The sequence below is a fragment of the Carassius auratus genome, chromosome 32 (assembly GCF_003368295.1).
Source record: "Carassius auratus strain Wakin chromosome 32, ASM336829v1, whole genome shotgun sequence".
Taxonomy (NCBI): Eukaryota; Metazoa; Chordata; class Actinopteri; order Cypriniformes; family Cyprinidae; genus Carassius; species Carassius auratus.
This window is the reverse complement of record NC_039274.1, coordinates 22,843,920-22,859,461: the sequence shown is the minus strand read 5'-3', so window position 1 is coordinate 22,859,461 and position 15,542 is coordinate 22,843,920. Positions and strand designations below refer to the sequence as shown.

Genomic DNA, 15,542 nt, shown 5'->3' with positions numbered 1-15,542 from the left:
CTTGGCTAAGTGCAGCCTCACAAATATCCTTGATTAGTCTGTCATTTTCTCAAACTTTCCCTAATGTCTGTAGAGTAAATTAATCAAACGTTTGGATAGTTTTTCCACTAATTTTAAAACAAATTATTCAACATTTCTGTCAGATGTTGCTAGGGCACTTATAATGGCGATACAAAGTAGAGAAGATACAAGTGATATATGTGTAGAGACAGACGACAACATTTAAATGATCACTCTTCACATGAAGCCACTAAAATGACTAAAAACATTATGGTTGTCAAATTCTCACTGTACCTATATACTAAACACATAATACACGTACACATGATGTCACCATTTACACAAATTTGTGGGGGTGTTTGTCTACTCTGAGACAACTGTTGTATCACTTTCAAACACTAAAATAAAAAAATTAAATGCTGTTGTCGTGTAAATGACCGGGCGAAACGGCTTTTACATTTTTAGTTTAAACAGTGTTGAGAAAATGCCCTCCCAAGTTAGCAACAGTAACCAAAAGGAGTGGAGCTTAGCGATGGGTTAATCAGCTGTACATACTAAAGGCATCTACTGTATGCTTTATGCTCAAGTGTACCGAACATGTCCTGAAAAGTGGAGCCAAAACATTTCGATTGCCACCTGGTGGCTGGCTGCAATATAGGTTAGGTCATAAATCCCACCCTCTGTATTAGGGCTGCACGATGTGTTGTTTAAGCATCGATATCGCGATGTACGAATCCACGATAGTCACATCGCAGGATGTGCGATGTAGGCTGTCGTAGTTGATCCATTGTTCATTAACTTTACGGCCCTTGACGAATGTGATTCGCGGATTAATTGCAAAGCAGTTTTGAAATTTTAAGTCCTGTGAGTTTAACAGGGCAGAGAGAACGTGAGCGCGAGAGAGAGACAGACAGACCCTGGCTCCAAATGAATCACTACAGTGTGGTGTAGTGTAGTAACGTCATTAGCACAAGAAGACAGTGGCCATATTGCGATGTTTTGACTTTACTTTTCTACAGTATTGTTCAAAATAATAGCAGTACAATGTGACTAACCAGAATAATCAAGGTTTTTAGTATATTTTTTATTGCTAAGTGGCAAACAAGTTACCAGTAGGTTCAGTAGATTCTCAGAAAACAAATGAGACCCAGCATTCATGATATGCACGCTCTTAAGGCTGTGCAATTGGGCAATTAGTTGAATTAGTTGAAAGGGGTGTGTTCAAAAAAATAGCAGTGTCTACCTTTGACTGTACAAACTCAAAACTATTTTGTACAAACATTTTTTTTTCTGGGATTTAGCAATCCTGTGAATCACTAAACTATTATTTAGTTGTATGACCACAGTTTTTTAAAACTGCTTGACATCTGTGTGGCATGGAGTCAACCAACTTGTGGCACCTCTCAGCTGTTATTCCACTCCATGATTCTTTAACAACATTCCACAATTCATTCACATTTCTTGGTTTTGCTTCAGAAACAGCATTTTTGATATCACCCCACAAGTTCTCAATTGGATTAAGGTCTGGAGATTGGGCTGGCCACTCCATAACATTAATTTTGTTGGTTTGGAACCAAGACTTTGCCCGTTTACTAGTGTGTTTTGGGTCATTGTCTTGTTGAAACAACCATTTCAAGGGCATGTCCTCTTCAGCATAGGGCAACATGACCTCTTCAAGTATTTTAACATATGCAAACTGATCCATGATCCCTGGTATGCGATAAATAGGTCCAACACCATAGTAGGAGAAACATGCCCATATCATGATGCTTGCACCTCCATGCTTCACTGTCTTCACTGTGTACTGTGGCTTGAATTCAGAGTTTGGGGGTCGTCTCACAAACTGCCTGTGGCCCTTGGACCCAAAAAGAACAATTTTACTCTCATCAGTCCACAAAATGTTCCTCCATTTCTCTTTAGGCCAGTTGATGTGTTCTTTGGCAAATTGTAACCTCTTCTGCACATGCCTTTTTTTTAACAGAGGGACTTTGCGGGGGATTCTTGAAAATAGATTAGCTTCACACAGACGTCTTCTAACTGTCACAGTACTTACAGGTAACTCCAGACTGTCTTTGATCATCCTGGAGGTGATCATTGGCTGAGCCTTTGCCATTCTGGTTATTCTTCTATCCATTTTGATGGTTGTCTTCCGTTTTCTTCCACGTCTCTCTGGTTTTGCTCTCCATTTTAAGGCATTGGAGATCATTTTAGCTGAACAGCCTATCATTTTTTGCACCTCTTTATAGGTTTTCCCCTCTCTAATCAACTTTTTAATCAAAGTACGCTGTTCTTCTGAACAATGTCTTGAACGACCCATTTCCCTCAGCTTTCAAATGCATGTTCAACAAGTGTTGGCTTCATCCTTAAATAGGGGCCACCTGATTCACACCTGTTTCTTCACAAAATTGATGACCTCAGTGATTGAATGCCACACTGATATTTTTTTACATAAGAACACACCCCTTTCAACTAATTGCCCAATTGCACAGCCTTAAGAGTGTGCATATGATGAATGCTGGGTCTCGTTTGTTTTCTGAGAATCTACTGAACCTACTGGTAACTTGTTTGCCACGTAGCAATAAAAAAATATACGAAAAACCTTGATTATTCTGGTTAGTCACATTGTACTGCTATTATTTTGAACAATACTGTATATTGGAAGGAAGTGGAGACTATTTTTTTTACACTCTGTGGTTACACTATTTAAGAGGAAACCACAAATCCACTTATGTCAATGGGAATGGTATCCCACAAGAAAGAAAAATGCAAACATTCGGATAAGCTTCCTTAACTGTATGTGCTAGCCTTGGAGTAAAGTGCAAAATATTCTCCATTCCTTTTCACTGTATTTAATGGGCTTGTTTTTATACATTCATTGTTTTTAACACATCTGCAGGGACCCAGCATTTCAGTTGTTGTGTCCTTGCCTCAAGCCACATCATTAACCCACTTGATATAAAATCATGTCACACTAAAATATATTTTTCTTTTATCAGATTGGAAGATGCAGCACTGGAGTGTATTTTTCTTCATAATTGAACCAAATCCTCCCAATAAAATTGAAATGTGTTTCTCATCTGTGGGGGTATTTTAATCCTGTGCTCCCACTGATAAGATGCAGTAGATCTTGTGGCTTGTTTTCACTGTCTGAGCAAATCAAACGGGCTTCAGCGCTGGGGGTTAGGCGGCAAGGTTTGAGAAGTGTGCATCGTTATGAGCTCGCAGGCCTGACACAGACTCAAACGAGACAATTAAAAGCAGATTGAGAGTAGTGGGACGTGACTCTGGCAAAACCTCTCCTTCCTAACGCTGTATGATAATGACAATATTGATAATGAAGTCTCCGTTTTGTCATCAATAGTTCATCCAAAAATTTTATTTGCTGAAATTTTATTTACCCTCAGGCCGTCCAAGATGTATGAGAGTTGTTTCATTGTAACAGATTTGGAGAAATTTAGCATTACATCTCTTGCTTACCAATGGATCCTCTGCAGTGAATGGGTGCCGTCAGAATGAGATTCCAAACAGCTGATAAAAACATCCGAATAATCCACAAGTAATCCACATGAATACAATGCATCAGTTAATGTCTTGTGAAGTATAATTAATAAGGTGTTTTAACTTTAAAACTTCCCTTCTGGCCAAAATGCTTGTCAATAATCCCTAATAGCGCTCCTTCCAGTAAAAAAAAAACCTTCCCCTGTTGTCCTCTTACTTCAAAATCTGCTGACATATTTGTTTAGAAATGTTTTCATCTTAATCAGGAGAGAAATGTGCTCAGACCAAGGGCTGTTTACTTGCGAAAACAGTCCAAGCAGTTCTAAACAAATATCATCATATGTTGATGTGAGAGGACAACAGTGGATGGAACTTTTCACTGGAAAAAGCAATATTATAGATAGTGGACTCAAATTTTAACTTCGACGGTCTGAAGTTACAATCAACTTGATGGATTAGTTCATTACAATTATACAGCTTTTACTTTAAATTACATTAACTGTTAGACTGGTTTGGTGTGGATTACTTGTGTATCGTTGGGATGTTTTTATCAGCTGTTTGGACTCTCATTCTGATGGCACCCATTCACTGCAGAGGATCCTTTAAATCTCTTGTAATGTTGTTAAAACATAATTTGGCATGTACAGTATGTATAAAAAATAAATGAAGGACAATTTGTTTTCAAATATTGTGATGTTACATTCCAAAGCTCTATTAATACGTTTCACTTCATGGTTACACCACTTGATATTTTGTTGTTTTATGTAATCTTGCTGAAAAAGTTTTTCTAAACCAAATGAAACCCTCATGAATTCAAAGAGTAAATTTCTAAGAACCATTAAATTAATTTAATTTTGATATTTATTGCGTGACCTACTACATTTTTGCCTAAATTTATAGTTTATCATTGACTTAATCCTCTCGTTGTCCCATAAACTCGGTTTGGGTCGTACATGGTGTAATTACTGTGATTTGTTTTTTCAGTGATTGCATCTTTGGACGTGATTATTTAGGAAATTGAATTTTTCCAAATACTCACATGGAGACAATTTACACACTTTTAACTCAGACACTAAAGCAAGACCTGTAATGTGAGCCTAAACCAGTTCATTAAGCATCTTAGCCCTTGGGGAAAAAAACAACAACTTCAAAACCCAGCCAATTTCCTAAAGCAAAATCTATAAATATACCAGCATCTCTGTTATTGCTCCAGGTTCTCTTTGTGGTTTCATAACAAGCAGCATGGGTCACCCCTTTATTCATCATGTGAGCCCATCTTAACTTTTTCCGTCCTGACACTAACTCTGTCAACACGCAGTGACACTTTAATCTGATAGATGTGCAGGACCCCCTAACTTAATTTGCTCCTGTTATCGTTTTCTCTTACTTGTTGAAAAAAGGCAGCACTGTTTGACTGAACTCATGACTACTATCACATTTGACGTACTGAAGTGCAGTTCTGCTTTTTGTTTCTTTGAGGAAACCGGATCGAGCCTGAATACTGAGTGACAGTCACTTTATACAGACTAAGCTTGTCTACATAAGCTCAGCTTTATCAGTGATTCATGTGATCCTTATGCGTTATTTTCTAGTGTTCACTCAACTCATATTTATCAGTGGTGAATAACAAAAAATTAAGAAACAGAGCCTTGCAATCCTCCATCAGACACTCTGTCCATCTCACACAGAGGATTTTCAGTGTTCGCTCTTTGCTGTTCTTTTTCCACTGTCAGGCAGTAAACAACTCGTCCTCTCGGACAGCACTACTCTTGGTCACAAATCTAAATTAACTTAGAATGATGCTCTGTGAGTGAACCATTTTAGAGTCTGCTTATGTTGCTTGGTTTCAATAAGTTATAATATTTATTAGCAATTAATTGTTGAGCAATTGAAATATGTAATCTAATTGATGTGCTGCAAATGAAACGCCTCAATTTTAGCAGAGCCATGTTGTGGAGACGCTGTGTGTTTCGTTGTGAAAGCGAATCTACTTTGTTTGGCCTTCCAAAGGAGGACACAACTAGAAATCAGTGGTTAAGTTGTATTTACAACACTGTTCCAGAACAGTTCTAACTTTGCAAGGACAGTCTGGTGCTTCTGACTCAGAGCCTGTAAGTACGTTTTTTTATATCTAAAGAATTTGCCACTGATTATTCAAACACAAGTTTTGAGCCGTGTAGAGTAGTGCTTGTTGTTTGTCGTTTCTCCAGACATGGTTGTATGTTTGCGCAGCGTGATATGCAATGCAACATGCAAAAAGACAGTATAAGTCATTATAATCAAAAGTCATGTCCCCACAGGATGCAACAAATGCCTCATTTATAATGGGTTTTATTATTTTTATTTCGTCATGCCGGGACATGGCATCACAGTATGGTAAGGGGCATAACATTTCCGTCACACGCTTGAGGAATTCAGCCAATCACAACGCACTGGATTGCTGGCCAATCAGCATACACCTCGTTATTCAGAATGATGAGCTTTGTAAAAATCGATGTGTTTTAGAAAAGCGGGACATAGAGGAGAAACAATAATGTACAGTATGTGATTTTGAACCTTAAACCGCATAAACACATTACATTACACCAAGTACACAAAATAATATTCTTTTTAGCAATGTAATATGACTCATATGAGTTATTCAGTCATTCATTCAATGATTCTTTCAAACTACTGATGAATTCAGGAACTAATCTAATGACATGTCTTTATGTCTTTATGAAAGGGACATTGAATCCTTTGCTCTGTCATTTTTCTCAAAAACTTGGATTCATTAACAAAACTTGCTCAATGTTGCTTGGAAAGGCATAATGGTTCTGCCATGGCTTTGCTTGAAACTATTTTAATTGGCCAAATGAGCAAAACGTAAAATATTGTGTCTAAAACAGTGTTTACTTCTTGTTCATTGTTGTAAAAAATTAATGTCACGTGCAGACATTGTGCAGATATTTGGGGAAAAAACACTCTTGCACGTATCATATTATATAAATATATTAGACATAAACAATATATATCAGACAAAAACCTATGCAACCTATATTTATTGTCCTCATATATAGAATTTTCTTGGCATATAACTGCTTTCTAATAGTCCACATGCGGTCAGTCGTCATCGTACGGTCAGTCGTCATCGTATGTCATGTTCATCAGCACCTGCATGCAGTCTAAGATGACATACAGGTCTGTGGCTGGGCGTGGTGCATTTAATGGATTAATAATTATAGCATTATGTTTTTCATAATTCATTACACCTAATTAACCTGTTAAATTAATATAATTTAATATAAATACATATAATGGAATTTAATAATATAGATTGCATTTAGATAAAGCAAAGTGAATGCATTTAACCCCAAAACTGTTTAAATATCAATTGGAAATATAACTTATTTAATATAACAATTTAAACTGTACATGAAAAATCTCAAACTCCTAATTTTAGAAGCCCACCACACATCCTTATTGTTAGGGGTTTATTAGGGGACTTATAACAAATAAGCAAATAACAAATGACATTGTTTTAATTCAAAGAATCATGACGAAATCTGACCCAGATGTGGGTTCTTCCGTAATCACGTCCAGGCTGTATCTCATATGATTGTTCTGTACTTGTCCGCCAACTCGAAGAGTACCTCAGCCTGATGGAATTTAATTTATTCCAGATTTTTTAAATGATTTTAGATTGTTTTCCGTTTCAGGGCTCAAAGACGCTGGAGGCAGATGGGGATGTAGCGGAGGATGTGGATGAGGAAGAGGATGGTTTGATCCAGCCAGCTCAAATCTTTGCACCCAAAAGTTTGATTCTTGTCTCCAGGCTGGATTACCCAGAAATATTTAGGGTAATCTAAAATCTGTCTGCCTGTCCGTCTGTTTGTGCATTACATTTTATGAATTCTCTCTGAGAAACGCCACCTCTACATAAAACAATACAAAAACATTTTGTTCCTAATATATTTTAGTGATGCCTGTAATGTGTAGTTAAAAAAAATGTCATGCTTAAACTTCTGATTTTTTCATTGAGTTAAAAATTGAAGATACAGAAAAGAGCAGCCAACTAGTGACTGAGCTGTTCTTTAACATGTCATTTAATATCATCCATTTCCTAAGTGACCAGTAACTTCAGTTAGCAAAATACATTTTACTCACATTTTTGAAGTGAATCATCCATTCGGAATTTTCATGCTGGAGTTCTACTTGGATTTGGTATAATTAAAACCATAACTGGCTTGAGAATGATATTGATTGACAGCTTTTAAGTAATTAAAGTCAAAGATTTCTGTCTGCCAATGGGATAAAAACAGGGAGGGATTACTGGAAGACTGAGAGGAATATAATAGGAGTGTTAAAGCAGGAAATCCACTAATTCAAAGATTTATGCAGACTGCCTGTTTTACTTTTGGCCTACATTTATATATTTGGCGTGAGTTATGCCTGGGAATAAATTAGTTTATATGTATTGCTTGGTAAAAGACCAAATGTTTATGGTCACAGACCACATTCCTTACTTTCTCTTTGTTCCCATTTAAGAAGGACTTCTCATACATACAATATACATACATATAGATAGATAGATAGATAGATAGATAGATAGATAGATAGATAGATAGATAGATAGATAGATGGGAATGTAAGATGTTGATAAGAATTATGATTTTCACTTGAGCATGCAATAAAAACAAATAAAATAAAGTAAACCTTAGAGTTTCATTTAAGGAGGGACTAGAATATGGACCAACTGACTTTAATCTGTAATCAACTGCTCAGAAAACCTTATAAATCAGCTAGAACTCTAGCAATGCTGCCACAAACACCCACAACACTAGCAACACCCTAGAAACTATGCAGAAAACTTTTAAATCACCCAGAAAATTATAGCAACACGCTAACAATCACCCAGAGCACTAGCAACACCCTAAAAACCATTCAGGAAACCTTAAAATCACCCAGAATGCAATGGCAGAATCACAGCATTCCCACAGAACATTCTAGCAACACCATACCAACCATTAAGAACAACTCCAGCAATAGAATCAAGTTATTAGGTCAACACCAGTATTGTTGCAGTGACTTTTGCACCACTCACGTTGTTTTTGTGTCAGGAAGTGTTTCACATGTGTTTGTGTCAGGGACTAGCTGAATATTATTATTTTTTCTCTCTCTCTCTCTTAGGGCTGCTTGGGACTGATCTACACCGTATACATTGACAGTCTGAGCTTTCCTCTGGAAGGGCTGGTGGCAAACCTCTTCACATGCTTGGTCCCATTAGGTGGAGGTTCCCAGGTCAGACATTACTTAACCAAAGAATTCCTCATCTGTCTCGAACCCTGACCCCTGTGGATACTTGAGCACACAGAGGGTTGGCCAGGGTTCATATGTGTACCTGTGTACCTTGAGGAGAGCAGGGTGTCTCATATTGCATCTCAGGAGACTCCTGAGATGTGGAAAGGGCTTTAGGGATCAGTGAGAGATCTGTTGTTTTGTTAAACAGAGCTAAAATATTACTAAATGTAGCACTCATGTTCTGGTTTGTGCGCCGCAGTTCTTCACTTTTGTGCGTCTCATTTTTATTTTTCCTAAAACAGCAGATTTGTCCTTGATATTATTTTTTCTCTTTAATCACAGTTTCTAAATACACTCTTTATGTACCCTGCACTCATATAAATCAAGATTAATTAATAAATCACCAAACGGATTATTGTTAAACAATCTAGAAGTTGGTTTCGCAGAGTTTTGCAGGCTCTCGTATTGATTTTATTTTATTTTTTTAATGTAATTCAATACATAAATAATAAATAAATAAATGACCAGAAACAAGTATTATTCCCAGCTGGACTGCAGCATCATGGTGATCAAACAGGGTGTAAGTTATAAACAGACCCCAGGAGAGGTATATATTCATCTTCCAGGGTGAGTCTAACTCTATCCCCTTGGAATGTGTCATGAGACTTCAGCACGCATCTGTTCATGAAACAGTCCATGTGCATCTTATTGACTCTGTGTACACGTCTGCTGTTTCTTAAGATACAAGAGCCAAGATCTGCAAAATAAACAAATAAATAAACTTAGTTAACCTGTTAAAGTCTAGAGAGCTGTTTCGCTGTTCTATTTCATCCAGAGGGTTTATGTATATACAGTATTGTTCAAAATAATAGCAGTACAATGTGACTAACCAGAATAATCAAGGTTTTTTGTATATTTTTTTATTGCTACGTGGCAAACAAGTTACCAGTAGGTTCAGTAGATTCTCAGAAAACAAATGAGACCCAGCATTCATGATATGCACGCTCTTAAGGCTGTGCAATTGGGCAATTAGTTGAATTAGTTGAAAGGGGTGTGTTCAAAAAAATAGCAGTGTGGCATTCAATCACTGAGGTCATCAATTTTGTGAAGAAACAGGTGTGAATCAGGTGGCCCCTATTTAAGGATGAAGCCAACACTTGTTGAACATGCATTTGAAAGCTGAGGAAAATGGGTCGTTCAAGACATTGTTCAGAAGAACAGCGTACTTTGATTAAAAAGTTGATTAGAGAGGGGAAAACCTATAAAGAGGTGCAAAAAATGATAGGCTGTTCAGCTAAAATGATCTCCAATGCCTTAAAATGGAGAGCAAAACCAGAGAGACGTGGAAGAAAACGGAAGACAACCATCAAAATGGATAGAAGAATAACCAGAATAGCAAAGGCTCAGCCAATGATCACCTCCAGGATGATCAAAGACAGTCTGGAGTTACCTGTAAGTACTGTGACAGTTAGAAGACGTCTGTGTGAAGCTAATCTATTTTCAAGAATCCCCCGCAAAGTCCCTCTGTTAAAAAAAAGGCATGTGCAGAAGAGGTTACAATTTGCCAAAGAACACATCAACTGGCCTAAAGAGAAATGGAGGAACATTTTGTGGACTGATGAGAGTAAAATTGTTCTTTTTGGGTCCAAGGGCCACAGGCAGTTTGTGAGACGACCCCCAAACTCTGAATTCAAGCCACAGTACACAGTGAAGACAGTGAAGCATGGAGGTGCAAGCATCATGATATGGGCATGTTTCTCCTACTATGGTGTTGGGCCTATTTATCGCATACCAGGGATCATGGATCAGTTTGCATATGTTAAAATACTTGAAGAGGTCATGTTGCCCTATGCTGAAGAGGACATGCCCTTGAAATGGTTGTTTCAACAAGACAATGACCCAAAACACACTAGTAAACGGGCAAATTCTTGGTTCCAAACCAACAAAATTAATGTTATGGAGTGGCCAGCCCAATCTCCAGACCTTAATCCAATTGAGAACTTGTGGGGTGATATCAAAAATGCTGTTTCAGAAGCAAAACCAAGAAATGTGAATGAATTGTGGAATGTTGTTAAAGAATCATGGAGTGGAATAACAGCTGAGAGGTGCCACAAGTTGGTTGACTCCATGCCACACAGATGTCAAGCAGTTTTAAAAAACTGTGGTCATACAACTAAATATTAGTTTAGTGATTCACAGGATTGCTAAATCCCAGAAAAAAAAAAATGTTTGTACAAAATAGTTTTGAGTTTGTACAGTCAAAGGTAGACACTGCTATTTTTTTGAACACACCCCTTTCAACTAATTGCCCAATTGCACAGCCTTAAGAGCGTGCATATCATGAATGCTGGGTCTTGTTTGTTTTCTGAGAATCTACTGAACCTACTGGTAACTTGTTTGCCACGTAGCAATAAAAAATATACTAAAAACCTTGATTATTCTGGTTAGTCACATTGTACTGCTATTATTTTGAACAATACTGTACTGTATCAAGTTTTTATATATATATATATATATATATATATATATATATATATATATATATTATATACACCCACCCACCCACACACACACACACACACACACATATGCACAATAAAAAGTATATACTGTGTATTATTAGATTTTGAACTTGACAGATCCTTCATTTGCAAAAGTTCACACAGGTCATTTTTATATTGAGTGTGTTTAAGAATATAGTTCTGTCAGGAACACTTTCATCAAAGATGATTGACAATTAACAAACGGTTTGGATTGGCGATATGGTTCTGTTCTGGGCAAGAATTCCATGTGCATCCTTGCAGCTTAGCATGGATAAGAGCAGGGGGAGTACTGATATCCCCTTAGGGTAAACAGAACAGAACCAACATAAATGTTTTGCAGATATTATTAATTTTCAGTAATTTAATTTACAAATTTTTTTAAATGAGTCTGATTTAAAGGGGAATCAGAATGCCAAATCCTGACTGAACAAGGAGCTGGGGATTGAGGAGTGTAATTAGCTATATTGAGCAAAGCAAAAGCTGCTGATAATACTAAAGGACCTCATATATGGATGCTGTGATAGGCGTCGGATCCCTATAGGTAGACATGACTTAAAATGACATGACATGACAGAACTAATGCTATGCTTGATTTGTATAAACAGTCCCACTTTAGTTTGGGTACCAATTCTTACTATTAACTAACTACTTAACTACAAAGTTTACATCGATAACTCCTGATTTGCTGTTTAATTTATAGTTGGTAAGGTAGCTATTAGGTTTAGGCTCTAAGGGGTCTAAAATATGGTCATGCAGAATAAGGCCTTAATACGTGTTTTATAAGTACTAATAAACATCCAATATGGTAGTAATATGCATGCTAATAGTAATATATAATAGTGACTAGAATTGGTATTCAAATAAATTAGAATTAAAATATATAGTATTAAAATAAATTAGAATAAAAATAAAGTGCTACAGTAGGAACATATAGGGCCCTATAATACACCCTGCGCAATGCAACGCAAGTGTGTTTGCTAGTTTCAGTCGGGCGGCGTTCGAATTTTGAAAAAAAAAGGTGTGTTCAGGCGCATTGCTGGTGCATTGCTATTTTACGGAGCTAAAAATAGACTGCGCCATAGACCAACTCAAACCTGGTCTAAAGTCTGGCGCAATGTTTTTTCTTTGTTATTTAAAGAGCGTGTTAGTATAGGATGGTCCGCAACACACGTACACACTGCTTATTAAACACAGGGATGCACAGCAGCACACAAACATGCCAAAAATTTAAGGATTGCAATGCATAAGAATTTTTTGTAGGAATTGGAATGTATGCCTGGGAATATATATTTATTCCCAGGCATCGCATGTATCATAATTAGGCTATCTATTTGCTCGCACACGAGCAGCTCTGTTTCATCTTGGAGATGCGTTCTGTCTTTGCCCTTGCCAAATTCCGCCATGTAAATAGCAAATCCGTCATGGCACGATCGCAACTGGCTCTTAAAGGGAATGGAAGATGAGACTCTGATTGGTTTATTACACGTTACATCCAAAAAACACCCATTACTCATTAAGAGAATAGGGACAACCCGTTTAGACCATGTGCCCGGGCATGCCAATCGTTTTTCTGTCGTTAAAATAGCAAAAGTGGATTTGGACACGCACTGAGTGCACCTGCGCTGTGCGCTTTACACTTTACCTAAAATAGGGCCCATAACCTTAATAACATTTTAAGTGAAGGTTAGTGAAAGTTTAATTAATATTAAATGATGAAATGAACAATTAAAAATGTTTATTTTCAAAATGCTTCAGCCAGTATTGTACTTTTTGTGTAACTCTGATGTGTTTTTTGGTGTTTATTAATGTAATTTCATTATGCATTTGTCTAGATCAGAATGTTTGTGTCAAGTTTACAATTGTTAACGAAAATGAACAAAAACTAGGTGAGGAAAACAATTGTTGTTAACTGAAATAAAAATAAAAACGAGGCATTACAAAAAAAACGATAACTAACCAAAACTGTAATGTGTGTTTGGCAAAACTAACTAAAATAAAATAATAGATTAAATGTCCTTAGTTTTCATCTTTGTCTTTAAAGTTTTTTATTTTTATTTTTTATTATTATTTGTTATTTGTCATGTTCTCCCTGATAATCTGACAGAAAAGTTTTATGCAACGTTACTGGTTTTATTTTTGAATGAATATTTTCTAAAATTGTATGATGTTTTTGTTGAGTTATTATTACACAATACTTTTTCTGACCTTATGGAATCTTGCCCCTGACAAATAACCCAAATCACAAAAAAGACTAAAACTAATAAAAACTAAACTAAAACTAAGCATTTTCAACAAATAAAAACTAAACTAAACTAGAAAACAACCTTTAAAATGAATAAAATCTAAACTGAATTTGAAAACAAAAAGTCAAAATGAAATAAAAATAAAAACTAATGGAAAATGCAAAACTATAATAACCCTGGTTTGTGTTGATGTTTTCAGAAGCTCTTTTCACTGGGAGCGGGGGACCGGCAGCTCATCCAGACCCCACTCAATGACACTCTGCCAGTCAGCGGGAAAAGTGTAGCTCTCCTCTTCCAACAGTTAGGTGGGTATCTGTGACTTTTATTGGTGTAGACCAGTAGTATACTGTATACAGTAAATATTTTATAGGATACTTCTTCCATGTCAGTTCTGAACTAGTCTCTGATGCGTATTTATTTTATTTTTTATTTTTTTCCGTATTTGTGCAGATATGTCCTGTCCTTTGTAGTACCGCTTAATGTCCCTTCCTGTAAACATGTTTTGTACAGAGAAGTCATATGAGGATAATAGAGGAGAACAAGGGCAATTTAAACTTTTTTTGTAACATAACATTTCCAGACAACTCGAATACAACAACATATCTATACGTGTGTGTGTGTGTGTTCTTGTTTTTTTGACATATCGGGACACAACTCTGTATAATGAGATGGGTATGACACAGGTTTTACAAGGAGAGGGTGACTTATAAGGACATAACCCATATCCCCATTTTTCAAAACGCTTATAAATCATACAGAATGAAATTTTTTGAGAAAGTAAAAATGCACAAAGTTTCCTGTGAGGGTTAGGTGTAGGGCCATAGAAATATACAGTTTGTATAGTATAAAAACCATAACGCCTATGGGATGTCCCCACTTTGCACAAAAACAAACGTGTGTGTGTGTGTGTGTATTTGTATATATATGAGGGGCTGTACAAGCCATAATTCATTCTGGCACTCTCACACACATACATTCTCCATTCACATAAATATATTCTTGCTTTCACACACATACATTCTCCATTCACATACATACAACCTATTGAATATTGCACATGCGTGACTGAACGAATCACCCCAGAGACGACTGGTTCTTCCCGAGTCACATTAAAGACAAAATAAACGAATCGTTCAAGAACGACACATCACTATAGTCTAGCACTGAGTTATTGCTGCACGTAGAGCTGCAATTGAAAAATAAATAAGTAAATAAAATTCTAAAATAAATAAACCGCTATGAGTCTTGAGTTATTTAAATAATATAAAGATATCGCTGTCCCTAACTTGCAACCTCCCACTTAATTCACTTCCTAAATTAAATCTATCTATCTATCGTCTATCTGGCAACACGACTGAGGTTGAGCTCGCATCCTTAATCACAACTCACTCAAAGGACGAGGCCATGTAACCTTTTCACGATGACAATGTTTATTTATTTATTTTTTAAAACCCAGATAGCTTGCTGAAATACTTCTGCGACTGCCTCATCTGCATCAGCTATGCTGATCAAGACCTGTACCAGTGAGCCTGATTGCACCTAACCTGCCTTCCGTTTCAACTATAGTTCTTCCGTTTCAACTAAACGCCTTCTGTTTCAACTATAGTTCTTCCGTTTCAACTAAACGCATTCCGTTTCCACTATACTCCTTCCATTTCAACTAAACGCCTTATGTTTCCACTATACTCCTTCCGTTTCAACTAAACGCCTTCTGTTTCCACTATACTCCTTCCGTTTCCACTAAACGCCTTCTGTTTCCACTATACTCCATCCGTTTCAACTAAACGCCTTCCTTTTCCACTATACTCCTTCCGTTTCAACTAAACGCCTTCTGTTTCCACTATACTCCTTCCGTTGCAACTAAACGCCTTCCGTTTCCACTATACTCCTTCCGTTTCAACTAAACGCCTTCCATTTCAACTAAACGCCTTCTGTTTCCACTATACTCCTTCCGTTTCAACTAAACGCCTTCCGTTTC

General features: G+C 36.8%; 1 protein-coding gene across 5 annotated transcripts in view; it reads left to right on the top strand.

The window, feature by feature from the left end:
• The window catches only part of LOC113051853 (myotubularin-related protein 13-like), a 135,585-nt gene that overhangs the window by 39,401 nt on the left and 80,642 nt on the right, over positions 1-15,542 (top strand). For all 5 annotated transcript variants that reach the window (XM_026215998.1, XM_026215996.1, XM_026215999.1 and 2 more), the window contains exons 4-6: positions 7,197-7,337; positions 8,668-8,778; positions 13,764-13,869. In XM_026215998.1, coding sequence (XP_026071783.1) covers positions 7,197-7,337; positions 8,668-8,778; positions 13,764-13,869 — 358 coding nt within the window. The remainder of the gene's footprint in view (positions 1-7,196; positions 7,338-8,667; positions 8,779-13,763; positions 13,870-15,542) is intronic.